This window comes from Sus scrofa, chromosome 18 (assembly GCF_054392235.1).
Source record: "Sus scrofa isolate SSC_HxYL_T2T_F1_AM1 chromosome 18, Sscrofa_HxYL_maternal_Yorkshire_Landrace_v2.0, whole genome shotgun sequence".
Lineage (NCBI taxonomy): Eukaryota > Metazoa > Chordata > Mammalia > Artiodactyla > Suidae > Sus > Sus scrofa.
Genome location: NC_139400.1, coordinates 57,558,494 through 57,586,329, shown reverse-complemented (window position 1 = coordinate 57,586,329; position 27,836 = coordinate 57,558,494). Strand labels below are relative to the sequence as shown.

At 53.6% G+C, this 27,836-nt stretch overlaps 1 protein-coding gene across 3 annotated transcripts in view; it reads left to right on the top strand.

Moving 5' to 3' along the window:
• VOPP1 (VOPP1 WW domain binding protein) overlaps positions 1 to 14,113 on the top strand; it is an 85,902-nt gene extending 71,789 nt beyond the window's left edge. For all 3 annotated transcript variants that reach the window (XM_021079345.2, XM_085005737.1, XM_085005736.1), the window contains exon 5: positions 11,653 to 14,113. In XM_021079345.2, the coding sequence (XP_020935004.1) occupies positions 11,653 to 11,843 (191 nt within the window). In that variant the 3' untranslated portion in view covers positions 11,844 to 14,113. The remainder of the gene's footprint in view (positions 1 to 11,652) is intronic.
• Positions 14,114 to 27,836: the final 13,723 nt, after the last annotated feature.

Here is a 27,836-nt window from a genome sequence, read left to right as displayed (position 1 = left end):
ACTTTGACGTCATAGGTGAGCTATTTCCCTTCCCCTTGAGGAGGGAGGGCTCCAGGGGCTTTGAAGGGCCGAGGTTGTCTGCACCTTTCTCTTTCTCCCCCTGTGTGGTGGGCCAGGCTGGGACAGGGACAGGGCGGGGGGTAGGGGTGGATGCAGCTCTGTCCCTGTCGTGGTTCCCACCTCAAGGGTGGAGACAGGGCAGAGACAGAATCCTAGGAGTACTTCTGCCTGGAGGGTGTTTTTTGCTTCTTGGGCTCTGAGTTTTTTGGCTGTGCCTGAGGCACGCAGAAGCCCCCGGGCCAGGGATCAAACCAGAGCCACGGCAGTGAAAATGCTGGATCCTCAACCTGCTGAGCCACCAGGGATCCCCAGTCATTTCTTTCTTTTTTTGACCACGACCGCAGAACATGAAAGTTGCCAGGCCAGGAATCGGATCCCATGCCCCAGCAGCCCCCCAGACTGCTGCAGTGACAGTGCCAGGTTCTTAACCTGCTGAGCCGCCAGGGAACTCCCTGGGTGGGTTTTTACAGGGTTTCAGTTCTATAAGATGAGTAGGTCCTAAGATCTGCTGTACAGCATGGGACCTGTAGTTAATAACCGTGTCACGCGCTCATAGGTTGGCGCGAGAATGGCGACCCTGTGTTACGTGTTGTTGCCGTAAATTCAGAGGGGCCACAGGAGATGTTTGGAGGGATGGGTAGGTTTCTGGATGTATATCGTTCTGGTGGCTTCACGGTGTATCTTTATCTCTAAACTCAGCGAGTCGTAGACATTGAGAATGTCACTTTTTGTGCAGCTCTCAGACCTCAACAGAGCTGTTTTCAAAAAAAAGAAGTAGGGACCGCGTGGAAGGAGCTCTAGCTGCAGAGATTTGGAGATGGGCCTTTGCGACCCTGGGTTTGTTTGTTTGTTTTCCTGTCTTTTTTTTTTGCCTTTTCTAGGGCTGCTCCCACGGCATATGGAGGTTCCCAGGCTAGGGGTTGAATCGGAGCTGTAGCCACCAGCCTACACCAGAGCCACAGCCACACAGGATCCGAGCTGCATCTGTGACCTACACCACAGCTCACGGCAACACCAGATCCTTAACCCACTGAGCAAGGCCAGGGATCGAACCCTCAACCTCATGGTTCCTAGTCAGATTCGTTAACCACTGTGCCATGACGGGAACTCCTGGTCTGGTTTTTTATGGCTTTCTTCCACTAGATATTCCCCAGGGTTTTCTTTTTAAAAGAATCATCTTTTTAGGGAGTTCCCATCGTGGCTCAGTGGTTAAGAATCTGACTAGTATCCATGAGGACATAGGTTCAATCCATGGCCTCCATCAGTGGGTTAAGGATCTAGAGTTACTGTGAGCTGTAATGTAGGCTGGCAGCTACAGATCTGATTTGACTCCTAGCCCAGGAACCTCCATATACTGCGGGTATAGCCCTAAAAAGACTGCCAAAAAAAAAGGAATCATCTTTTTTATTTGTTTGAATATTACTACAAATCTGAATATGTCTGCCCCCCACCCCGCCCCCGTGAGCGGCCACTTCCAAGCCCTCCCTACTCACCGGGCCCAGCCCAGGGCCTCCCTTTGTCCCTGGCCTTTCCTTTCTTCCCCTTTCTCTCCTGGGTGCTCTATGGGATACTTTAACTGCATTTGTTACGGTGATTTTTTAAATCCATTTCTTTTATTGCAGTTATACTGGTGGATACCATTATATAAGTTTCGTGTGTACAACTTTTTCTGTTTCTCTGTCTACCCCACAGCGTCCTTACCACCAAAAGTTTACTTTGCACCCCTCGCCATACAGCTCATCTCCTTTATAAACGTTTTGCCTGCTGCCCCTTCACCCCGATACTCTCACCCCTGTAACCACTACTCTGTCCTCTATAGCTTCGTGTTTATTTTGTTTTTCTTTTTATGGCCGCACGTGTGACATATGGAGGTTCCCAGGCTAGGAGTCGAATGGGAGCTACAGGTGCCAGCCTACACCACAGCCACAGCAGTGCTGGGATCTGAGCCGCATCTGTGACTTAGGCCACGGCTCACGGCAACACTAGATCCTTAACCAGGGATCGAGGCCAGGGATCCAACCTGAATCCTCGTGGATACTCTGTCAGGTTCTTAACCTGCTCAGGCAGAAAGGGAACTCCTCGTCTGGTTTTTCGCTCGTGGCGATTCAGATTTGCTAATTCTTTGTTGAAGAAACTGTCATTTCTCTTTTGTATGTTTTTTGCTTCTTTCTTATACGTTAATTGTTCATGTGTATGTGACTGTTTATTTCTGGGCTCTCGATTCTTCTTCTTTTTTTTTTTTTTTTTTTGGCTGCATCTGTGGCACGTGGAAGTTCCTAGGCCAGGGATCGAACCTGTGCCACAGCAGTGATGAGGGATCCCTAGCCTGTAGGCCACCAGGACCGCCTCTGTGCTCTCAGTTCTCTTCCATTGATCTACGTGTCTGTTCCTCTGCCATTACCTTGCTGTTCTGATTAAGTGTAGCTTTGTCGTATCATTCGAAATCGGGGGTATACCTCCAGCTTTATTCTTTTTTTCCTCACGACTGCTTTGGCTATTTGGAGTCTTCGTGGTTCCATATAAATTTTAGAAGTTTTTGTTCTATTTCTGTAGTGGTGGTGGGGGGAGGCATTGGGATTCTGGTAGTGACTGCATTGCCTCAGATTGCTTTAGGTGATATGGACATTTTAAAATGTTATTTCTTCTAATCCATGAGTGCGAATGTCTTTGTTTCTTTGTTTCTTCATGTCCTTCGTCAGTGTCTTAGAATTTTTCAGTGAATAGACCTTGCCTTGGTTAAATTTATTCTCAGGTATTTTATTCCTTTTGTTGCAATTATAAATGGGACGTGGACCCCAGGGGAGCCTGGCCAAGGCCATGTCTGGGGTCGTGTGGTTTCGTTCTCAGGTGGCTGTGGGGTGAGAATGCTGAACCCTAACCACTTGACGTAGGTCCCCGGGTTTTTGTCCCTTTGGAGGAAGAATTCAGTAATGAGACTGAGAGTCACGAGGCCAGGAAGCAGTGATTGAGCGGAGAGGGAGAAGGGAGGTGTGGAGAAGGCGCAGGCACAGGCTCCCGTGGAGGGTGGGGCTGGGAGGGACAGAGGGAGACGGACGGAGAGAAAGAGCAAGAGAGCGGCCGTGCTTTGGGGGTGGTTTAAATCACCTCTTTGGGGACAGTCCCCCTGGGCTTCCTGTGGCCCATCATCTCGCATCGTCTGGCCTTGAGCCCACATGTGGCCTGACTCAGGGCCTCCCCTGGGCACACGCGCATCGTGGCACCAGGGGTGGATCAGGTGTTTCTGGGAGATTGATGGGAAGTGCTGCGGTCTGTGTCCCCCCTTCTCTGTCCTCTGAGGACCCTCTGCGAGCGTGTCGTGCCGAGGTCTCCTTGACCTCAAGGATGAGAAATGTTGGTCTCCTTCTTTCATCCAAGCAGGACGCAGCTCCTTCTTGCTCCTGCCTTAACCTTTATCTCGAAGTTATGTCCGCAGGAACAGATTCCAGCTGCTCAGCCTGGGACCGTCTCTCGCCTGCTTCCATGTGATCCAGTTCTACCCTGCAGTTGGGGGCGTTTTCCAAGAAACGGGGGCTGTTGATTTCCTTCCAGGCCCTCTTGTGCTGCCGTCACGGCGTGGGGAGAGGGGGAGCAGTGACAGAGCCCCTCACCTTCTGTTAGGAGATGTTGATTTGGGTGTCCTGCCTCTGCCGTGAGTCACAGCTGCTGCTTCATCTGTCTCCGTGTGTGCACTTCCCACAGGCCTGTGAGTGTGAGCGGGTCCGTCCCCAAATAAGCCAGAGCATCATAGGAAGGTCTGCTCTGTCCCGTGGGAGCACACAATTCTCGTCATTTTGCCACAGCATCCAGGGCTGTGCCCTTTGTTGATAGCATGGTACTTGGGAAGAATTGAGTTACCTTGATTTTGTTTTTTAGAATCAGCAATTAAAAAAAAATAAGAGTCTGTGGGTTTCTGGCAGACTGGGGCCTCCTCCTGTGGGTGGGATTGAGGGCCCTGCAGCTGTTTACTGAGATGCCATGGTGCCCAGGGCTGTGCGCCTAGCGGGTGGGTGGAAGGGGTCTGACTTGGGTCGGTGCTGAGGGAGGCGGGATCTGCAAAGCACAGGACAGTACTTGCCTGTCTTCTGGGTGGCTCAGTTTTTCTTCTCCGGCTGGTCTGGGGGAGGCCAAGTGGATTCTGGTGAGTGTGGCCTATGATGAAGAAGAAAAGGCAGGTTTTAAAGAACCAGTGCTCATGCACTGGACAGCTGGGGAGGGCAGCAGTCGTGTCCTGTGTGCCGAGCAGCGTGCACTGGTGTTCCAGCTGGGACCAGCTCCCCAGCCCGACAAGGCTGAGTGCAGATGCGCAGAGACCTGCACATGAAGAGGGTGCAGGAGTTCCCATTGTGGCTCAGTGGGTTAAGGACCTGACCTTGTCTCTGTGAGGATGCAGGTTCAATCCCTGGACTTGCTCAGTTCATTTAAGAATCCATTGTTTGCTCTGAGCTTTGGCATAGGTCACAGATGCAGCTCGGATCCAGGGTGGCTGTGGCTGTGGCTGTGGCGTAGGCTGGCAGCTGCAACACCGATTCAACCCCTAGCCTGGGAACTTCCTTAAATGCCTCAGGACGAAGAGAGAAAGGGAAAAAACAAGATGCACACAGAGAGTTCCCTTGTGGTACCTTGAGTTAAAGATCCGGCGTTTTCACTGCAGTGACTTGGGTCACTGCTGTGGCATGGGTTCAGTTCCTTGACCTAGCAACTTCCACATGCTTCAAGAGTGGCCAAGGAAAAAAAAAAAAGCGATGCTCATAAGTAGGGGCAGGGTGCAAGCTGTGGCAGCACCGTGGTTCTAGGGCATTGGTGTGGGCTGGAACAGAACTTTGGAGAAGAGGCTATGAACCAGGTCTAGAAGCTGAGCTTCAGAGATGGGGCTCCAAGGCTTCCCAGGAACAAAACAAAAACAAAGGCAGGAGTTCCTGCTGTGGCTCAGCGGTAACGAACCTGACTAGTATCCATGAGGACACGGGCTTGATCCCTGGCCCGGCTCAGTGGATTAGGAATCCAGCATTGCTGTGAGCTGTGGTGTAGGTTGCAGATGCGGCTCGGATCCTGCATGGCTATGGCTGTGGTGTAGGCCAGCGGCTACAGCTCGGATTCAATCCCTAGTATGGGAACTTCCATGTGCCGCGGGTGCGGCCCTAAAAAGACAAAAAAAGAAAAGAAAAGAAAAGCTGTTCTCACGACAGTGAGTCTTTATGTGCAGAGCTGGCCAGGGTGCAAGTAGAGACAGTCAGAGCTCCCTAAGTACACAGCCCCCCAATTCCTCCTTGCCACGCTGCGCTGGGGCCCTGGGTACCCCCGCCTGGGTGCAGGGGAAAGACAGGCTGTGTTCATTCAGCAAACGCTGGCAGACTGGCAGCACTGTGGTGGGGGGGGACATGTGCTCACTGCCCTTTAAGAACCCGTAGGAGTGGGGAGATGGGTGAAGGGGCCAAAGGGCTAAGGGGTCACACTTCCCAGTTACAAGATGCATAGGTCCTGGGGACGTCCTACAGCATGGTGACCATAGGAAACTTTATTTCTGTGTGAAACCTGCTAAGAGAGTCAGTCTTTCTTCCCCCCCTTTTTAGGGCACACCTGCAACATATGGAAGTTCCCAGGCCAGGGGTCGAATCAGAGCTGTAGCTGCCGGCCTACGCCACAGCCACAGCCATGCAGAATCCAAGCTGCACCTGTGACCTATGCCGAAGCTTACAGCAACACTGGATCCTTAACCCACCGAGTGAAGCCAGGGATCAAACCTGCGTCCTCGTGGATACTAGTCGGGTTCGTACCCCTGAGCCACAACGGGCACTCCCTGGTCTCTATTCTTTATGGCCTGTTGTGTGGTGCCTAGTCAAGGTCTAGGCCGGGTAACTGGCAGGACAAGTGTGCAGCTGTATTTAGGGAAGAGGGCCAGTGGGCCCCGTGTTAGGAAGAGTGGTCCTGGCATTCCCGTTGTGGCTCAGTGGTTAACGAATCCGACTAGGAATCAGGAGGTTGTAGGTTCGATCCCTGGGCTTGCTCAGTGGGTTAATAAGGATCCGGCGTTGCCGTGAGCTGTGGTGTGGGTCGCAGACACAGCTCAGATCTGGCATTGCTGTGGCTGCGGCGTAGGCTGGCGGCTACAGCTCCTATTCAACCCCTCGCCTGGGAACTTCCATGTGCCACGGGAGTGGCCCTAGAAAAGGCAGAAAGAAGGAAGGAAGGAAGGAAGAGAGGGAGAAAGAGGAAGGAAGGAAGGAAGGAAGGAAGAAAGAAAGAAAGAAAGAAAGAAAGAAAGAAAGAAAGAAAGAAAGAAAGAAAGAAAGAAAGAAAGAAAGAAAGAAAGGAAGAAAGAAAGAAAGGAAGAAAGAAGAAAGAAAAAACAAAAAAAGGAAGAGTGGTTCTGATTCTAGCTGAGTGATCAGACAGGTGCATAGAGGGACCCGAGAGAAGAGCCAGTAACGACATTTGTGATGTTAATGGGATTTAAATTGACTTTTTAAACGGCTTCCTTTTATGGGATTAATACTGATTTTTAAAAAAAGAATAAAGGAAGTTCCCATTGTGGCTCAGAGTTAACGAGCCGACTAGTATCCATGAAGACATGGGTTCGATCCCTGTCCTCGCTCAGTGGGTTAAGGATCTGGTGTTGCCGTGAGCTGGGGTTTAGGTCGCAGCCACGGCTCAGATCTGGCATTGCTGTGGCTGTGGTGTAGGCCGGCAGCTGTAGCTCTGTTCAGCCACTAGCCTGGGAACCTCCATATGCCGGGGGTGCGGCCCTAAAAAGCAAACAATAAAAATTAAAAATAACACAGTCGTTAGAAGCAGATGGAATGTCCCCACTGGAGACCCATCTTTATTCCTTTCCATCGGGGTGAGTTTGTGGGTGGCTTTCTGACTGTCCCGGTGTGCCCGTCTGTACCTAATCTGCCGACCTGCAGGGACGGAAGCGGTCTGAATAAATGACGCCACCTGCAAGGAACTGGGCATAACAGGGAGTGTTTGACGGTGCAATCGCCCTTCAAATCAGAGCTGAGATACACACAGGGCTGCTCCAGCTCTGAGGACAAGTGCCTTGTCCTGGGGACTGTCGGGGCCGTGGAGTTCCTGTGTGTCTTGGCAGCTTATAACCTCCGCAGACCCTGACCGGTCAGCCTGAAAGGCCAGGTACCTCATACAGATGCCGCTTTCAGCTCCCTTCCTCTCCCTCCTCCCAGGAAGCAATAGAAGAAGGGCCTTCTTTGTGATGGATAATCCCTGAGCGAGGAAATAGGAAGGGTGAGAGCTGGCTGCCTCGCTTGGGCTAACCAGTGTGACCAGTCTCTTGTGTGTCTTTTAAGGAATAATCTAGGATGTTCCTGGCATAGATATTAAGAAGGAAGTCTTTTTAATACTGATAAAGATAACTTCACATAATGAGGCTATCACTTATAACCAATTTAAAGTATATAAAGTATATAAAACAAAACATAAGAGGGAAGTTTGATGGAAACTGTAGGAGTCTCGATGCGTTATTATTATTATTTTTATTATTATTATTTTTGTCTTTTCTAGGGCTGTACCCGCAGCATATGGAGGTTCCCAGGCTACAGGTCTAATCCGAGCTGTAGCCACCAGCCTACACCAGAACTAGAGTAATTCGGAATCTGAGCTGCCTCTGCGACCTCACCACAGCTCACTGCAACGTCAGATCCTTAACCCACTGAGCGAGGCCAGGGATCAAACCCGCAACCTCATGGTTCCTAGTCAGATTCGTTCACCGCTGCGCCACGACAGGAACTCCTCGATGCATTATTATTAATCTCAACAAAATATTAAAATGAATGGAGAATTTAAAAGAATTTATCAAATTTTACACTGCAAAGAAAATTAGATTAAGTTTGCAAGAGCAGAAATCACAGACCCTGGGGTTCCTGCCCTGGCACAGTGGGTTAAGAATCTGACGCAGTGACTCGGGTTATTTTGGAGGCGCAGGTTTGATCCCCGGCCCGGTGCAGTGGGTTAAAGGATCCAGCATTGCTGCAGCAGCTGAGGCTTGAATTCAGTCCCTGGGCTGGGAACTTCCAAATGCTGCAGGTGCAGCTATTAAAAAAAAAAAAAATCTGGGTTCCATTTCTACCTCACGTCTCTCTAGCATAAATGGGAAAGTGACTTAGTTTCTCTAAGGCTCCAGCACCTGAACTGTAAGGCTGAGATAATAAGAGACTTCCTTGCACTTCCTGTGGGGGCTGACAACATAAGAGACTTCCTGGAGTTCCCATTGTGGCTTGGTGGGTTAAGGACCTGATGTCTCTGTGAGGATGCAGGTTCGATCCTTGGCCTTGCCCAGTGGGTTAAGAATCCAGCGCTGCGGTGTAGGTCTCAGATGCAGCTTGGATCTGGTGTTGCTGTGGCTACGGCAAGACCTGCAGCTGAAGCTCCGATTCGAGCCCTAGTCCGGGAACTTCCATGTGCCACAGGTGCAGCTGTAAAAATAAATAAATAAAATAAAATAATAAGAGACTTTCTTAGGGTGAATGTATATGAAATGACTCAATATGGTGCTTAAAGGGCCTGAGAGCACACTGCTGCTACTAATATTACTATAATGTATAGTTTTAAGAAATTTATAAAATGTTGGTGTTCCCATTGTGGCTCAGCAAGTAAAGATCCTGACATAGTGTCCATAAGAATGTGGTTTGGATCCCTGGCCTCACTCAGTGGGTTAAGGATCCGGCATTGCCATGAGCTGAGGTGTAGGCGGGCAGCTGCAGCTTCAATTTGACCCCTCCCCTGAGAACTTCCACATGCGGCAGGTCCGGCCCTCAAAAGAAAAATAAATAAATCTCTATTTCAGTTTGCAAATCATTCTCTTCAACAGAGACTAAGAGTTAAGGTCTTTCTCTTGGTCATTTGTTTTGCTTCTGACTCTTCTTCTCCCCACCTCACCCCCATGCATATGTTTAAAAGCTGCTTCTTTATTTTAATCTTTTTTTAGGGCTGCACCTGCAGCATACGCAAGTTCCCAGGCTAAGGGTCCAATTAGAGCTGTAGCTGCCCACCTACACTAAAACCACAGCAACGTGGAATCCGAGCCATGTCTTTGAGCTCCGCCACAGCTCACGGCAACACCAGATCCTTAACCCACTGACTGAGGCCAGGGGTTGAACCTGCATCCTCATGGATGCTAGTCGGGTTTGTTACCGCTGAGCCACGATGGGAACTCCCTAAAACCCTTTTTTGTTCAGCGTTTGTACCAATCTTCAGCTCTGTTAGGTTTATTTACCTGACTCCAGGCTGAGTTTGTTTCATAGGATAGCCCCACTTCCAATTTCGTCGTGTAGGATCCGTCACATTGGCTTTGTTTGGATCCTTTGAGATTTTTTTCTTATCATCCTGGTTGTGTGTGGATTCCACTGCCCTGTGGTGCCCCAATAGGTAGATTTTATTCTGGGTGCCAAGAGGACAGGGTACCTAATCCAGCCAGGAAGTGGCGGGGGGGGGGGCCGGGGGTGGGGGTTGGTCAGTGAACCATAGCTTCGTGGTGTTGCTGGTTCTGATCTGAGACTTGAAAGATGGGAATTGGCCAGACGAGAGGCTGGGGAGGAGGTGGGTGTGCAGCTGGGGAAGGACTTTCCAGGAGGAGCGGTCTGCACGTTGAACTGCCAGGAGCTGCTTTCTGAGGAGGGTCAGGGCTCTTCCTGAGCAGGATGCAGGCAGTTGGTGTGCTGTTGGGAGATGAAGGATAAGGCGGGGCGGTGAGAAGGGAGACTTTGAAATAGGCAAGAACCTGGTGATGGAGGGCCTTGGAGCCTTGGTAAGGACCCTTGGCATTTAGCGAAGTTCACCCTGAGCGAGCCGGTGGATGGGGTGACGTGGCAGAGAATCTAGGGTGTCTGAGTCTCAGGTGGAAAAGGGAAGCGCCAAGCCTGCTGGAGGGTGTCTGAGAAGCCTGCCTAAACACTGAGAAGCAGCCTGGCTGGAGGAGGTGGGCTCTGCTTAAACCACGAGATTGCAGGCAGTACGTGGAATCAAACAGGAGGGCTGCTGGGACCCAGCTGCTGGCCACCCTCCATCCATTGTGCGTGTGCTTTGTCAGGGGGGTCCTCGCCTGTCCCTGCCTTTCCACTCTATTCACCGTGCCCAGATTTTTCTTCGGCCCAAGGAAAGATTGGCAGGTGTTCCCGCTGTGGCCCAATGGGCTCCTCAGTGTCTGTGCAGCTGCAGGGCTCAGGTTCGATCCCCAGCCTGGCACAGTGGGTTAAGGATCCCTCACCGCTGCAGCTGTGGTGTAGGTTGAAACTGTGCTGAGATCCACTCCCTGTCCGGGAACTCTGTATGCCGCAGCGCGGCCAGAAAAGAAAAAAGACTGGCCTAGCTCGTCTATGCGTCAGTTACTGGCTGGTGAGCTTGGTCGAGGGGCGGCAGGGTCTTTGTTAGGAAAGCTTGATGGGGAGTTCCTGTCGTGGCTCAGCGGTAGGGAACCTGATTCGTACTTGAGGAGGCAGGTTGGGTCCCTGACCCCGCTCAGTGGGTTAAGGATCTCGTGTGGCTGTGAGCTGTGGCCTAAGTCACAGATACGGCTCAGATCCCAGCATTGCTGTGGCTGTGGTGTAGATCACAGATGCGGCTCGGATCCTGTGTTGCTGTGGCTGTGGTGCAGGCCGGCAGCTACAGCTCCGATTCGACCCGTAGCCTGGGAACCCCCATATGCTGCAGTTGTGGCCCTAAAAAGAGAAAAAAAGAAAAAGGAAAAGACAGGTTGGTGGCCGGGCCCTCCTCTGCCGTTGGTGGGATGGTTCTGGGAGCTGTTGCCAATTGACTGGTATCTGCTGAATCTAGGATTCCCTCTCAAGGAGGAAAAAGACGGTGGCGCTGAGGAGTAGACTAACTTGCACCCCAGCGGGGCGCCTGGGGTGCCACCGCCACGCTCTGAGACCTCCGCGGCTCTCAGAACGTTGGTCCACCCTGTCCCCAGCTTTCTCTGGTTTGCCCATCCCTCAGCAGCCCGAACGTCTTCTGTTTCATCACCCTGGGCTTTCCAGCGTGGCACTGGGTTCAAATCCTGGGGCCTCCAAATAAGAGCTGTGTGACCTTGGCAGGTCCCGTCTTCCAGAGCCTCAGTGACTTCAAGAACATGGTTTAGGCGTTCCCATCGTGGTGCAGCGGAAACGAATCCGATTAGGAGCCATGAGGTTGTGGGTTCGATCCCTGGCCTCGCTCAGTGGGTGAAGGATCCGGCGTTGCTGTGAGCTGTGGTGTAGGTCACAGGCACGGCTTGGATCTGGCGTGGCTGTGGCTGTGGTGTAGGCCGGCAGCTGTAGGTCCGATTAGACCCCTAGGCTGGGAACCTCCATATGCCGCAAGTGCGGCCCTAAAAAGACAAAAAAAAAAAAAAAAAAAAAAGACTATGGATTAAAAGCCAGTACTCTGCCTGTCCTCAGACCACACCCTCCGAGTACAGTACTGGTTGGGTGCAGACTCCAGGGGCTGGTGCCCGTGCATGGCCTTTGCTCGTGACCTGACCCCAGCTGCCCGCTGTGTCAGCCGGGTGAACGACGGGGCAGTGGTCTTCGTGGCTGTCCGGCCAGGCCGGGCTGGGCTGTGGGTCATCTCTCCTGAGCTCACGTCTGCTTGCCTGTCTTTCAGGAGCCCAGCAGCTGGGGCTGCCGTATTACACCGACCCTGGAGGACCAGGGCTGAACCCTGCTGGGAATCCCGTGGCGATGGCTTTCCAGGTTCAACCCAACTCACCCCAGGGAAGCATGGCCTACCCGCCGCCCCCTTCGTACTGCAACACGCCCCCGCCCCCGTATGAGCAGGTGGTGAAGGCCAAGTAGCCGGGGAGCTGCTTGGCGCCTGGCTGTGCGATGTGGCCGGGAGGCGCGGAGGAGCTGTCCCCTGCCCTCCCTCCCCGCCGCCAGTGTGCACTTCCAGGAAGGGTCTGATGAGCCTCGAAGGGCAGATGCCTCTTTGACGTCTTCAAAGCAAGCACAGCTTCCTTTCAACTTTTCCTCGGAGGACTAATATTTGAATTCACCCTGTGTCTCCTGTTGCTTCTGTTTCCGATGTAACCTGTGCTCTGGCCGAGGGGACAGTCCCGAGGGGTGACACCCTGGGGGGTGTCCAGATCCTCAGGAGAGAGACTGGGGCTGAAGGCGCCGCAGGGCGCGGGCAGGTGGGCGGATGCGCAGCGGCCTGGGGCCCGGCCCCGCGCCCAGCTCGGCCCAAAGGGGGCCCTGCGCAGTCAGCCGAGGGACCCCCTTGTCCCGTGAGTCTTCCTCCTCAGAAAGCCGTTCGAGAGCCGGCCGTTGGGGGGGCGGCCCGTGAGCACTGCTGCCTTCCCTCTCGTCCTAAGGACGCCAAGCCCGGGAGAGCCCTGCCCACGGCTCGCAGCTCAAGGAGGTGAGATGCTCGAATCAGGCCACGTTGCTGTCTACGGTGATCTGAAAGCCACTAGGAAAGTTATTTAAATTCATGAGCGATTGTGCCCCCCCTCCAGGCCAGACATTGCATTTTCTGAGCCCTTGGTCTGGCTTGGGGGTCGAGAATGTTCCTGCTGCACCGAGCCTCTGCGGAAGCCGGCCTGGGGTCCTGTCCTGAGTCGGTCTCCGTCGTCCCCTCGCCCTCCCCCGAGGCCGCTCTGACCGGGGCTTGAGATGGACACTTTCAGGCCGGGACTGGAAAGCCACCTTAGTCCCTGGACAGAGGCCTCCCAGCGGGCTTAGCCTGGGGTGGGGGGAGACTGGCCAGGGTCCCGGCTGTTGGATCTCAGCGGGTGGGCCCCAGGGCTCGGAAAAGGAGGAGCTGGCTCAGAAAAAGAACACAGAACCCCAGGACTGCAGATGCAGCGCCTCAAAAATACCGAGTAGATTTCCCCAAAGAAGAGGTTATGTTAGAATAAAACCAGACGTGGTTGGAAGCAGAAGCCCTGACTCAGAAAGCTCGCTGGCCCTGGGCTCACGGGTTGTCCCGGGTCATTGGTGGGCCGGAGTCCTCCCCTGCGTAGTTAGTGATGCCCACAGTTGTGTACCTAATCTCAGCTTGAGACCTGACAGGTCGCGTATAGGAGGGCAAAGCAGCGTAGCCAAGACTCGTAGATGCCTGTCTTTGTGGTAGTGCGACCAGAGGGGGCGGGGCGGGGGGGAGGGTAATTTTTGAAATGAACTCATCAGAGCCCCTTGCGAACTTGTCCGTCATTGAACTTGAGCATCAGGACATCTCACTGGGGTGGATACTGAATGTCTTCCTTCCCCCAGCCCCAGTCCTGGTGTCCCTGCTCCACTGGGACTTCACTGGGGATAGGAGTGGGGAGTCAGGATGGGGCCACAGTGACTGCCTTTTCTAGGGATGGGGACCCTGGGAGCCTCCCCTGGGAATTCCACAGGAAGCTCTTGGAGCCGCGGGAACAGTCCGTGAACACAGATGCTGCTGCCCGTGCCCTTGACCTCCCCCCCCCCAGTGTGACCTCTGAGCTCCTGTCCCCGACTGCAGTACCCGCCCCCTCAAATCCTCGATTTCAGTGAGATGACAAAGCACAACATTTGCTGTTTACAATCCAGGACAACTACATGGGTCTGAAAGTTCCTTTTCCTCCAGGTCATCCATTCTGCATTTTCCAGTCCAGTTTCTCTCCCTTTACTGTTCTGAAGAGGAAGCTCGGAGACCCCCTTGGGGTGGGGGCACTGGACCAGAGGGCAGCTGAGTAGTCACCCACATGTCCCTGACTGAATTTCGTTTCTCTTTTTTGATAGCAAATGATATTAAGCGACTGAATGATTTGGGTAGCTCTCAATTTTATATTGACGTTTGTGTGAGATACATGGTGTTTTTCCTCGAACCTGGCGGAGAGCCCTCTCCTGGGGGCACTACGCTTCCACTCTCAATGACCTTCCTGCCCACTCCGTGCTGTTGGCAGAGACCGTGCCCCTGGAGCCAGGCCAGCTCCCGGCGGGTGAAGTCCCGTAGAGTCGGGGGCGAGGAGAGTGACCTGGGAGCAGGATCCCTGCATGTTCTTCCTCTGCAGACACATGGCTCATTTCTCTTTTTTGTTCTTTTGATAGGACCCCGTTTCCTATGTATGCAAAATAAAGATAAATTTGGGCCCGTGCTTTGGCTCTTTTGCCGGGGAGTAGGAAGGAGGGGGTGCACGGTGGGCAGGTTGGGGCGGAGGGGAGGGGGTGCTGCAGCCAATTCCGGGAGAACTGGAAATTGGATGCTTTCCAAGAATGTAGGGAACTTTGGGTTCGCCTACACCTTTCTAAAGTCCAGCTAAGGAGAAAACGATCTCAAGTAAGGAGGAAAGAGTTCCCATTGTGGCTCAATGGGTTCAGAACCCAACGTGGTGTCCGTGAGGATGTGGGTTCCATCCTTGGCCTAGCTCGGTGGGTTAAGGATCCGACATCGCTGTGAGCTGCAGTGTAGGTCGCAGATGCAGCTCAGATCTGGTGATGCTGTGGCTGTGGTGTTGGCCGGCAGCTGCAGCTCCGATTCCACCCCTAGCCTGGGAACCTCTATATGCCACAGGTGCAGCCCTAAAAAAAATAAATAAAAAAAAAAAGGTAGGAAGACTGGCATTAGTTACCTGGAGCCTGGATGTGCTTTGCCTGTGTAGTAAGCCCATCGGTCAGACACAGTATTTCTCTCACGGGGCTGTAGCTGCTATACTTAGGCTGTGTTTTAGAAGAATCACTAATTGTGATCATGTTTCTAAAGAAGTTTTTTATCATTTGCTTTTTTTTTTTTTGAAAATCTTTTCCTTTTTTTTTTTTTTTTTTTTTTTTTTTGTCTTTTTGCCATTTCTTGGGCTGCTCCCGCGGCATATGGAGGTTCCCAGGCTAGGGGTCAAATTGGAGCTGTAGCCACCGGCCTACGCCAGAGCCACAGCAACGCGGGATCCGAGCCACATCTGCAACCTACACCACAGTTCATGGCAACGCCGGATCGTTAACCCACTGAGCAAGGGCAGGGATCGAACCCGCAACCTCATGGTTCCTAGTCGGATTCGTTAACCACTGCGCCACGACAGGAACTCCTCATTTGCTATTTTAAAACAGTACAAGGAATAGGGCAGAAGAGGCCTGGTGGTCTGCTGGTGGGGAACTCAGAGCTGGTGGGGCCTTACCTCTCCCCCCCCCATCATCTGTTTGTCCCAGTGGGATGGGAACAGGGTCATTTACAGATCGAAGATCACGACTAGGGATGGCAAACTGAGTGCTCACTTTTATCTGTCTCTCCCAAATTTCACTGAACGCCGAGAAGTCCACACGCGCTCTCATGGCAGAAACAAAAGTGCAAGAAGAGTAATGGTGAGTCACTTCCGTGATAGGCGGGGGCAGGTGGGATTGAGTGAGGAAGAAAAGAGATCTGAGAAGATAGAAGCTGCAGAGCTGCGGAGAAGGGGGCTGGGCTGGGAGGGGAGCTGCTGGAGGAACCAGAGCCCTGCAGGTGAGCGTGTCCCCCCACCCCCAGCACTCTCTAAATTAAGTGTCCTATGTTGCAGATTCTGTAGCGAAGTTCAGTCTTAAGGTTACACGTCCATGGTCTTGGGAGGTCCAGGTTTTTCCTGTGCTCCCAGGGTGCATGAGGGGTGCTGCCTCCATTGCGGCCCAGCTTTCATTTCAGTCCTCAAAGGTGTTGCTGGGGCGGGGGGTGGACAGCAGGTCTAGCCGGACCTCAAGATCACGTGCTCAGGTCTGGTAGATAATGCCAGGACCAGCCTCAGGAACTTGTGCCTCAAATGTCCCCCAGCCACCGACTGTCACTCCTTTGTTCTCACCAAGGAAACTAGGAAATCCTGGAAGAAGCTAGTTGCTGTCAAGCAGCAGAAGGGAGGACAAGGCAGGAGGTGGCGTCTTCATGCGTGCCTTTCACTGTCAGGAGGCACCTAGCAGTGTGACCCCATGTGGGTGAGAAGAGATACAGATACAGACTGCAAAGGTCCTGTGCTCGGGTCAGAGTCCCCAACCTCCCCCCGGAGTCCCCATCCTCCCCCCACACTGCTGACCACTCGCCCATCAACAAGCGTCTCCTCCCAAGTGGGACAAGGTTGTACTCAGGTGGCTAGAACTTCTGCCACCTGAATCCAGGACTGGGCCCTAGAGTGCAGGTACTGGCGTGGGGTGGGGGCGGATAGCAGGAGGGGAACAGGATCCGTGGAGGGCAGCCTGGTGCGTGGGCGGGCTCAGGGGCTCAGGTCCTCAGGACGCAGGACTGGCAGGCTCTCTGCTTTCCGCCTCCCTTCTCTGCGCCCCCGAGGACAAGCGCTGCCCGGGGACCCTCCTTCCCAGTGTCCCTCCACTTACAGAGATGGAAGAGGAGCTGGGAGGGCTGAGGATGTCACCATCAAGCACCAAAAGGCCCCAGTGACCAAAATATGTAGCTCATTTTCCGGAAGCCCTGGGAAAGCACCCCCGCACCTTGCTCAGGTGGGCTCTCGGCCCACCACGTGCTCCAGAACCGGGGAGGCTGCTCTGGGCGCGGCACTGACCTTGGAGACCAGCTCCCTCGGCCCCCCTGCGGCTCCTGCTCTCCCCATCCTCTCCTCCCCGTGCCCCGGTGTCGTGGCCAAGGCCCTGGCTTTGCACGCGCGGTCTTGCTGGATGGGCGCGGAGGGGAGGGCCCGCGCACGCGGATGGACGCCCTGCCTCGGAGTTCGTTCTCGCGTCCCCATTTCCCCAACTAGAAAGTGTGGCCGCCGAGGCTCGCAGGGGTGCCCTGCGGCATAGCCAGCCCGGCGTGGAGCCCCTGGACCTCGGCTTCCGCACCCAGACCTCCTACCCCGCCCCCGCCCCTGGCCCCCGGCCCGCCCCACCCCGAGCCTGGGGGGACCGAGCCTGGGGGGACCGGCACCTGCACCAGGAGGATGAGGCGGCTCCGGAGGGAGGGAGCGGGCTTAGCCCTTCTTGGTCAAGACGCTGCTGATATTCTTTACTCAAAACCAAACCCGTATCTACAAAAGAGAAACAGACCCAATCACAGAGAACAGACTTGTGGTGGCCAAGGGGGTGGGGGCACTGGACGGGGAGTTTGGGGTTCGTAGATGCAAACTCTTAGGGTTAGGGCGGATAAGCAATGCGGTCCTACCCTACAGCCCAGAGAACTCTATCCGATCTCTTGGGATAGAACATGATGGGAGGTAGTATGAGAAAAATGTGTGTGTGTGTGTGTGTGTGTGTGTGTGTGTGTGTGTGTGTGTATGTATGACTGTGTCACTTTGCTGGAAAAAATTGTAAATCAACTAAACTTTAAAAATGCCTTTATTTTTCATCTAGATGCGAAAGTGGTACATACACTTCATCGGGGAAAATGTAGAGGGTGCAGGGAGCACAAATCACAAGGAAAATAAAAACCACCTGCGACCCCAACAGCCCACGATGGCAGTTGGCCGCGTTTCAGTCGCTTTCCAGCTCCCTTGCTCTGATGACAAACACTGCGGGGTCGTTTGGAGCATTCGCTAGCATTTTTCCTGGCATTTGAATGGTCTGTTTCTTCCCCGCAATGATTAAATAGCACCCCACCATCTGGCTGCTCCACCGCTGATTTAACCCGCCCACTCTGATCAAATTTTGGGGTCGTTCCATTTTGTTTTTAATTTTTAAATAACGAAATATTCTCCAGACTCAGAATAATGAGTAACTTTTGCATAATGAGTGGTGGATGCTGGCTAGATGCTCAGGAGCTGGGGCGGGGCAGGGATGAGGACACAGGGGCCCCTGTCACCCTGCACCCCCGCCCGGGCTCGGTACCCTCCCTCCCTTGCCAGCCTGGACTCCCAGAGTCCAGTAGAGGGCTCCTGGGCCAGGGGGGGACAGAGCCTAGTCCCGGAAGCATTTGCCAGGTGAGATCTGCAAACCCCCAGGACGGTGGCTTGTTGGAGTAACTGCGGGTGATACAGCCAAATATGACAACAGCCTGGACACATGCTCCCCTGAGGACACGGACCGAGGCTGGTGGGTCCAGAACATCCATCCGCGTGCGCGGGCCCTCCCCTCCGCGCCCATCCAGCAAGACCGCGCGTGCAAAGCCAGGGCCTTGGCCACGACACCGGGGCATGGGGAGGAGAGGATGGGGAGAGCAGGAGCCGCAGGGGGGCCGAGGGAGCAGGTCTCCAAGGTCAGTGCCGCGCCCAGAGCAGCCTCCCCGGTTCTGGAGCACGTGGTGGACCTGGCGCCCACTTGAGCAAGGCTCGGGGGTGCTTTCCCAGGGCTTCTGGGAAATGAGCTGCACATCCCGGGCACTGGGGCTTTTTTTTAATTAAAAAAAAACTTGGGGGGGGGGCAGCAGTGTGCAGTGGCTTGATGTGGGAATCTCAGTTTCCAGGCCAGAGATGGTACCAGGCTGCAGCAGCACAACCAAACCCCAAGCACTAGGCCACCAGGGAACTCCCCACTGGGGCTTTTTGGTGCATGAGGGCAAGGCCCAGAGGCCGTCCGTGCCCCGTGAGTCTCTGCCTCACTGAACTTCCTACCACCACCTTCATTTTTTGTGTATAATCCCCTGCTTTTCTTTAACATTTTACCACATACGTGTTTTGTTTCACTTTTAACTTTATGATAGTACTATATTTCTTCAACTCGCACTTTTTTTTTTTTTTTGGCAGAAGTTGTTGCTAATTTTTCCCTGTTCTGATTAACACTGTGCTGAATGTGCTTTGGCCATTTTTAATGTTCGACATTTATTTCCTCCGAATAAAATCTTAAATTTAAATTCCTGGGTCAGGGAGTTCCCGCTGTGGCACTGGGGTAATGATGTGCCTTGTCTCTCTGGAGGCCCCGGTTGGACCCCCAACCCCAGCTGTGGTGTAGGTTACAGATGTGGCTCCAGTTCCATCCCTGGGCTGGCAACTTCCATGTGCTGTGGGCACCAAAAAGGGAGAAAAAAAGCCTGTCCTGGGGCTGAAGAGTCACCCCCGCCACTTGGTGTCTAGTTAGCTCAAGGTGTGGGTGGCTGGAGTTCCCCTCATTCTCTAAAATAGCACACACACAAAAATTGGGGGTTTTGCCAGATTGAACAAATGCAAATACAGGATGCCCACTTAAATCTGAATTTCAAATAAACAACAAAAATTTAGAAAAAAACAATAAGTAACTGGGTCAAAGCTTACGCGCACTTTCTAGGGCGTTTGGCAAATTTCCATTAGGAAGAGGGTACCGACGTTCCCACCTGCCAACACTGTGTGCTCATCAGTCTGGGTATGGCTGCCAACTCTCACAGTTGGCACCGTTGGAGGAGGGGAAGCCACATTTTTGTTCAGTCTGCATTATTTATTCCATTAATTTCTCAGCAAACTGCGGGAAATGTGTTCCAGAGGGGTGTGTGGTTGGCAAGACTAAGCTTTCATAGAAAACAGAAGGTTGGAGAGAAATATGAAATCTAGCCTTGCATATACATTTGTGGAATGTATAGGAAACACGGCACTGGGAGTTCCGGTCGTGGCTCAGCCGAATCGAATCTGACGAGGATCCATGAGGCCGCAGGTTTGATCTCTGGCTTTGCTCAGTGGGTTAAGGATCCGGTGTTGCTGTTGCTGTGGTGTAGGCCAACGGCTACAGCTCCGATTTGACCCCTAGCCTGGGAACCTCCATATGCCACAGGTGCGTCCCTAAAAACCAAAAAGAAAAAAAAAAAGAAAGAAAAGAAAGAAACAAAACCAAACATAGCACTGAATATATACAGCATCAGGTAGGTAGACACAGGAAATGGGGCATTAAATACATATTACAAGCGGAGTAAGTGGAGGTTCTTTAAGGGTTTACTCCCTAAACACCTGTGGATGCCAGTAGCACTGAGCGAGGCCCGGGATCAAACTCGCGTCTTCATGGATACTCGTCAGGTTCAATACCACTGAGCCGTGAGGGGAACTCCCAGAAAGATTTCACTTTTGTTATAAAGGAGCCCAGAGTGGCTGGCACTGCCACATGCAGCTTCACCATGGTTCCATCGCTGATGAGACGTCTGGAGCTGCAGTGGCGACCCTGTGACCGTGGTGGAAAGGCCAAGATGGTCACAGAGCCACCAGCTGTCGCGGGGTGAAAGCACTGAGCCGGTGAACCAGTTCTGGGTTTCTGATTACCTAAAAAAAAATTCTTATTCATCAGAGATTTTCTGTAGGTAGCTTCCTCATAGGGTGGTTGGGAGAATCACGTGGAGTAGTTTTTTTAATGTGTGAATAGAGACCACACGCGGATAAGCACTAAGGAAAAGGCATCTTCTGATTCTTAGTCGGCGTGTTAATACCGGCTGATCTCAGTTGCCACAAAGGTATTTTCAGCTCTGATAGATGAGTGGTCAAGAGTAAGAGGATGCTTGGGAAGGTCATTCTCTGCTTCCAACTAAGCATCAGTGACCTTGGGCAAGTCTTGAACGTCTGTGGGCCTCAGTTTCCTCAACTGTTCGTAAAATAATATCAAAGTTCCCTTCTAGCTCTAAAATTCGTTGATTTTATTTTCTCTTCTCTAGAAATCTTTTCCATCAGGGAGTGCCCATTGTGGCTCAGCAGTAACGGACCTGACTAGTATCCATGAGAATGTGTGTTCGATCCCTGGCCCCGCTCAGTGGGTTAAGGATCTCGCATTGCCATGAGCTGTGGTGTAGGTTGCAGATGCGGCTCAGATCCCAAGTTGCTACGGCTGTGGTGTAGGCCGGCAGCTGCAGCTCCGATTTGACCCCTAGCCTGGGAGTTTCCATATGCTTCAGGTGCAGCCCTATAAAGAAAAAAAAAATCTATCCCATTACAGGTTATAGGATCTTGGCTGAAGGGACCAGAGAAGGATATGGAAGGTGTGTGACAATCCTAGCTCCAGGTGCAGTTTACAAGCCCCTCTGGGCACCCCGGGACTCCCAGCCAGGCCTCTGCACATGGCGGTATGGAGAGCCGAATATCACCCAAGAAGCAGTCCTGCCAAAAGTGTCCAACCCGGATCTCACAGCATCTGAAGCAGTGTTTCAACAGAAATATTTATGATGATGGAAATATTTGCACTGCCCAGGACAGCAGCCACTGGCTAAATGCGGATATTGGGCACTTGAAATGAGGCTGGGGAGCTGGATTTTAAAATCTAAGATAATCTTCATGAAACTCATTCGATGTCAAATACTCATCTGTGGCTAGGGGCGACCATGCCGGCCAGCGTAGCTCCAGGGTCCAAACCTAACCTCCGAGGCACAGGACGTGGGAGGCGGCAGGACAAGTTTCCATGGGGAAAAGGGTCAGACAAATCCCGAGGGGAGTGTTACAGGACGACAGCCCTGGGGTGCTCAAAACTCAGTGTCCTTAAAACCAAAACAAAAAAGCAGGAGAAGTGAGGGGCTGTCCTAGGTTAGACGAGGTGAACCAAACAAAGCAGGAAGCTGGATGGGATCCCGATTGAAAATAACAACGGTACAGACGCAGAGCCTTCCTGGGTCAGCGGAGGGCGCCAGACGTGCCTGGATGCAGCGGAACAGCACAGGGCCACCGTTAGATTTCTCAGGGGTTTCACCGGGGTTGTGATATTGGGACATGTCCTTATTTCCAGAGGGCGCAAGATGAAGTGTGCAACAAGGGTCTGAGGCCTGCATCGTTGTAATGATGCGGGTGTGTGGGCTGGGGAGGGGGAGAGAGGGAGCTAAAGCAGATTCGGCAAAATGTTTTTAAAACAGTCCTGTCATGCAGGATACTTCTTCCCAGAAAGTAGAGAACGTACTTCATGAACGGAGCGACTTAGAAGAGGTTTCTAGGCAAGCTGCCATCTGGCTGCTTCCTGCTCTTTACCATGAAATGTGTGATGGGAGAGAAGCTAGAGAGGCTTTAAGCACAGAGGAGTCAGGACTGGCTGGTTGAGGAAACTCTCAGAGGCCCCCCCGCCCCCCGAGACGGCCGATGATGCTAAAGTGAAGAAACGGCTTCCAGGCGAAGTTAAAACCCAGGGACGGTCAGCAAAATATGGTACAAAGATGAAGGCAAGAGTGTAGCTGTGAAATCTTTCATGAAAAGTTTTGTTAAGGAGTTCCTGTCATGGCTCAGCAGTCACGAACCCAACTAGCATCCATGGGGATTGAGGTTTGATCCCTGGCCTCACTTGATGGGTTAAGGATCCAGCATTGCCCTGAGCTGTGGTGCAGGTCACAGATGCAGCTTGGATCCCATGTTGCGGTGGCTGTGGTGGAGGCTGGCAGCTAGCCTGGGAACTTCCATATGCCACGGGTGTGGACCTTAAAAAAAAAAAAAAAAAAGAGTTTTGTGAAGAGAAGACTCCAGGGTGAGCCTCAGACAACCCTTCAGATAAAGAACTTTCTTAGAAGGGTTTTGCCTCTCCGTAGCCCAGAAGAAACTGATGTTGCTGCGAGCGTTTGGGGACCTGAGCGTATTTTTTTCACGTGGGGGGACGCGAATCATGTAGTCAGATTCTAAGATGCCCTCCTCAGTCCTCGCCTCCCGACACGGGGCCCTGGTCCAGCCCTCCCGCGCTGTTGGGGGGCTGGCATGGACTCTGAGGCCCGGCCGTCAAAGAATGACTTTGGGCTCCTAGACGCTTGCTCTGGGGAACCCGGCTGCCGTGTCGTCTGCCCCCTCAGGCAGCAGCACCCAGAGGCCCTTGTGGACAGTGCCCTGGGTTGGAGGTGGGTCCCTCCCTTCAGGTCCGTCCCAGACCCTCAGGACGTGACCTTGCTTGGAAAGAGGGTGGCCATGCTGGGTAGGGTGTCTTAGAGCAGAGGGGGGCCGGGAACACACACATGGGAAGACAGTGGAGATGGAGGCAGACACTGGAGCAATGCACCTGCAAGGCAGAGGCCAGGCAGGGTTGGGCACTCCAGAAGCTGAGAGAGGCTCCTGTGCCCGGAGAGCCTTAGACAGCATGGCTCTGCCGACACTGTGATTCTGGATTTCCCGCTGCAAGCACTGAGAGAATAAATTTGGTCCAAATATCACCGAGAATGGGAAACGGGGATGGTAGCCCCAGGAAATGAGGAGAGAGATGAACTGACCCCTCCTGCTGGCAACAACAGCTCGCCAGCAGGGGGCGCCCATCCGGGGAGTCTTCCTCCAGCTGCATGGGACATCTTGACGGCAATCTCACGACAGCCCCTGCGCCAGAACGGCCGGCTAAGTTGCTCCTCAACTTCTGTCCACATGGAAACAGACATGTTCATTGGTGGGTTTTTTTTGGGGGGGGTTGTTTTTGTCTTTTTAGGGCTGCACCCGTGGCATATGGAAGTTCCTAGGCTAGGGGTTGAATCTGAATTGCAGCTGCTGGCCTACACCACAGCCACAGCAACAACACCGGATCCAAGCTGCATCTGCACACTACACTACAGCTCATGGCAACACTGGGTCCTCAACCCACTGAGTGAGGCCAGGGATCGAACCCTCATCCTCTGGATACGAGTCAGGTTCATTACTGCTGAGCCATGAGAGCAGCTCCTTCATCCCTTTGCTTTTTGTAAAAGAAGCCACGTCATTGGTTTTGCAGATTCACCCTCAGTCTGGAATTTACTGGTGGACTCTCCATCATCAAAGTGATTCAAATATCTCTGTGAGGTTTGGATTCCTTGTAAACGGGTGGGTAGAGAAGCGTGTCAGACTCCGGGTTTTTAGTTTGACTCTGAAGGGTCTTTGTTGGAGGCGGCGCTCTGTATCCCTGTCTGGGGGAGGGAATCTGTCTGCAGAGAGCAGCTGGCTGACTGTCCTTGCTGAGACTCATTAGGCGGCACAGCAGTAACATTTCTATTCTTTTATTCCTTCAAATGTCTCATAGGCTGAAACCCTGGGAATCATGCTTGTGGGAGCACAGGGTATAAAGCGAGAATCACAAAGGTCATGTGTGTGATGAATGCTCAGATCGGGAGCACGTCCGCTGGCTGCTGCTCTGCTGTCTCTGTCCACTAAGCTTTAAATGATGTGCTGTCACTCTGCCGCCTGCTCTAATGGCTTATCCTCCTCCACTACCCTCACCTCTCAGGGCGAATGGAAATTAGCTCCATTTTTATCCTTGACCTTGAATCATCTGATGCTGCTCCCATAAATCTGGGTCTGGGTGAATCTCGGCCCCACAGCTCAGTAGCTCTGACCTTGGCAGCTCTTCTGAGTCGCCTCGTGGGAAGGTGTGGCCGAGCATCCTCTGCAAGGCCACCCAGGGCTGCCGCCGGACGACGCTTATCAGCACTGCCGCCCTGCCAGCTGGGCACGCGGGCCGCATTCCCGTCCTGCGCTGGAAGCGGGGTGCACTCAGGTGTATGAGGGCCTAGAATAAACGGGTGAAGAATCGAATCGCTGTCGCTATAGTCCTCCAGTAGGTTATTGGGAATCACTGATGACTCAAAAAAGTGCTAATTTTTTTTCTTTTTAGGCCGTGCCTGCGGCGTATGGGAGTTCCCAGGCTAGAGGTCGAATCCGAGCTGCAGCTGCCGGCCTATGGCACAGCCTCAACCACACCGGATCTGAGCTGCCTCTGCAACCTATGCTGCAACCTGCAACGGCGGCTTAACCCACTGAGCAAGGCCAGGGGTCGAACCCGCCATCCTCTCGGACACTATGTAGAGTTCTTAACCCACTGAGCCACAACGGGAATTCCAAATTTTATTTTTATTTATATTTATTTTATGGTTGATTTATATTAGAGTGTACAACAGTGATTCAGTATTTTTTAGATTATATTCCACTTAAAGTTACGAATAAAACATTAATAAAATACACTGGGCGTGTGCGTGCTGAAGTGGGAGGGGCAAGTGCCTCCCGGAAGGAAGGACCTGGGGTTCCCAGAACAAAGAGGGAAGTGCCGCTGGGATGGAAAGACCTGGTGAGAACCACCCCCACCCCGGCCCTGGCAGCTGGGGTTGCCCACTGCCCTCTTAGGTGGGGCCAGCACCGAAGCAACCGGTTCCATTATCGCAGACTTCTTCCCCCAGAAAGTGATCCGATTTCAGTTACTGAAGCCCTAGTTTCATAGCAGAAGTGACAGTTACTGAATGAATGTTCGCACTGTGCTGGGTGTGTTACTGGGATCCCTCCAGCTATTTAATCCTCCCCACAGCCCTACGGGGAGTGACAGTGACAGAGCCCAGATCGGGACCCAGAGGCTGGCTTCAGGGAGCCCTCTCGTTGCAGTCCCCCGTGTCCCCCTGGATTCGGATGCGGGCACATGTCCCTGTCCCTGTCCCCTCTTCCTCCAGCCACCTCGCACTTCCCTTGCTGATCTTCGAGGTCTGATCTTCGGGAGATGGCAACTACCTGTGATGGTGAAATTTCTGGGCAAATGGGGTGCTTTACAAACTCAACACTTTTCATTTATGCATTTTTCTACTTGACTAAAATAAACGGCTTTCCACAGGGACGAAAGCAGAACTATTAGTGAGATAATTCCATGTGAGAAAGCCTTAGAGTGTTTCTGTTCTGGGAACAGCAGCCACCCCCCACCAGGCCTTGTTTCGATGTGTGACAGCGCAGCGGACCCGCCAGTAACGGGATGTTCCAGTTGTGCTCAGGACGCAATGATTACAATAGCAGAGGGAGCTGACTACAGCTCAAGAGGAGTTCCCCGGGAGCGCCCACTGTGGCTCAGTGATAACGAACCCCGCTGGTATCCATGAGGACGGGGGTTTGATCCTTGGCCTCGCTCAGTGGGTTAAGGATCTGGCATGGCCGTGAGCTGCGGTGTAGGTCACAGATATGGCTGGGATCTGGCATTGCTGTGGCTGTGGTGGAGGCCAGCAGCTACAGCTCCGATTCAACCCCTAGCCTGGGACCCTCCATATGACATGGGTGTGGCCCTAAAAAGACCAAAATAAATAAATAAACAAATAAAAAAGAAGAAGAGTCCAGGACAATTATGCGTCCTTTGTGGGAGCAAAAACATCGGGCAGTGCCTGGCCCTTCAAACCCGGCTGGAGGGCCGGAGCAAGAGGAGTTGCAGGCGGAGCACGTGGGCCCCTCCTGCCACAGTGATGCCCAGAGAGCAGGAAGCCAAGGGGAGGAAGCAGCCACAGGCTGAGGAAGCCCAGAGCAGAAGAATGGGGGATGGTGGCTCGGCAGGGGGGTCCTCAGCCTGCAGGGACCTAGAGCCCGTCCACGGCTGTGGGATGGCAGCACCCACATCCCTCAGACAGGAGACGCCTCCCCATCTGCCCGGTGGCATCACAGCCTCCTCCCCTTCCCAGCACCAAACTGGAGCTTCTTTCCTGGAAAGTGCTCTGGGCTCTGGCCCAGAGGACACGAGACTCAGTGGAAGGTTGCAGGGCCGTCCAGGGAAGGCGGCTGCCCAGCTTTCTTCCGCACAGGGTCCCTCCTGCCACCTGCAGGCACTGATCTCAGCCCCTCCCCCGCTGGAAGGTCCAGCCCGCTCTCACCACACGGACCAGAACGTCCAATCGGCTTCTACAGCACGTAACTAGCGGACCCTCTAGTAGCAAAGATAAAAACGAAAGCCAAGCAACGGGAAAAGCAGTTCAGATAAACCGAAAGGGAAGCCAAGCATGGCCGGAAGACGGCCCTCCCCCTGAGTGGTCTCTGCAGGTCTAGACTGGCCGTCTGGGAGCAGAGGATCCAGGGGGAGGAAGACAGGAGCTTTCCTCCAGGGTGGGGGGCCCAGGGCGGCCAGGTCCAGCCTGGCACGCATCAGAAAATGAATCCCCAGACCCCACCCCAGCCCTGCTAATCAGACACTAGCCTAGCAGTCCGCGTCCTATCAAACTCTCCACTGGTTTGCCGAGCCCGGTCCGAGCCCCTCCTCCCCTCCCCCGCGTCCCGGGGACACAGTCGCACTTCCTCTTCCCTCAAATCACAGGCCGCCTCCGCCTCCACTTCCACTCAGCAGACGCTGCCTCACTTCCCACTTCACGGAGGAGCGCGAAGAGGTCGGGGACGTGGGCGGCTCCCTCCACCAGCACCCACCCTCCGCCTGCGTGCCAGCCCCGTGCCCTCTGCCTACCTGAAGCCATCCCTGCAGCCTGCCCCCCTTTCTGTCCTGCATCACTTTTCTAGAACGCTCCCATTGGATCACATGCACTGATTTACAAACACACTGCTATTTTTCTCGGGGGGGGGGGGGAGCTTTTTCTTTCCTCGCACCAACTATGGCCCCATTTCTTCCGCCTCGTTTGCACCAAAACTCCTGCAAAGTGGGGTCTGTGCTGCTCATCCATTCGCCAAGGACTTCCAGGCAGCTGAACCCGCGGGCAATTCTTAGCCTCTCTTAGGTTTCAGGGTCGCCCGAAACATCGGGTCACGCCCTCTGCACACATGCGCGTCCCTCACTGGCCCCCAGGAGCACAGACCCCACTGCTGCTTCTCACGCTCCTTGTCTGAGCACACTCCTCCCAAGTTCACGGCCCTGAAGGCTCTGCCTTGGCCCCTTCCTCGCTGGTTCCTGTTGCCCTCACTCCCTGAGTGAGCTCTCCCACCTCACTCTGCTGCAAAGAATCAACATGCAAATGACTCCAGAGAGGACACTCCTCTCCAAACTCCAGCCGTCCCTGGGACCTCAGACTCCTCGTGCCCAAGTGGACCCCGCTCCGCTGATGGGCCTCTTCCACGTCTCAGCCTGTCCTGGCGCTCTGCCCCTGCCAGGAAAGCCTACTGGCTCCAGGGCACGTCTGGACTCTGGGCACTCTTGCCACGCCCACTTGCACTCACACCGGGACCAGCCTTCCGCTATCCTGCGTCCACCCGCTGTTCCTGCAGGATGATAATGCATCATCAGATGGTGTTCTTCGCCTACGCTCTCCCATGGCTCTACTTCGCCCAGAGCCACGGCCAAAGGGCGCAGAACAGTCTCCCAGGCCCCTCTACTGGCTCACTCTGCTCTTGGACACCCAAGCGCCTCTGCCTGGGCACGCCCTCTGTCCTGTGCCCTTTC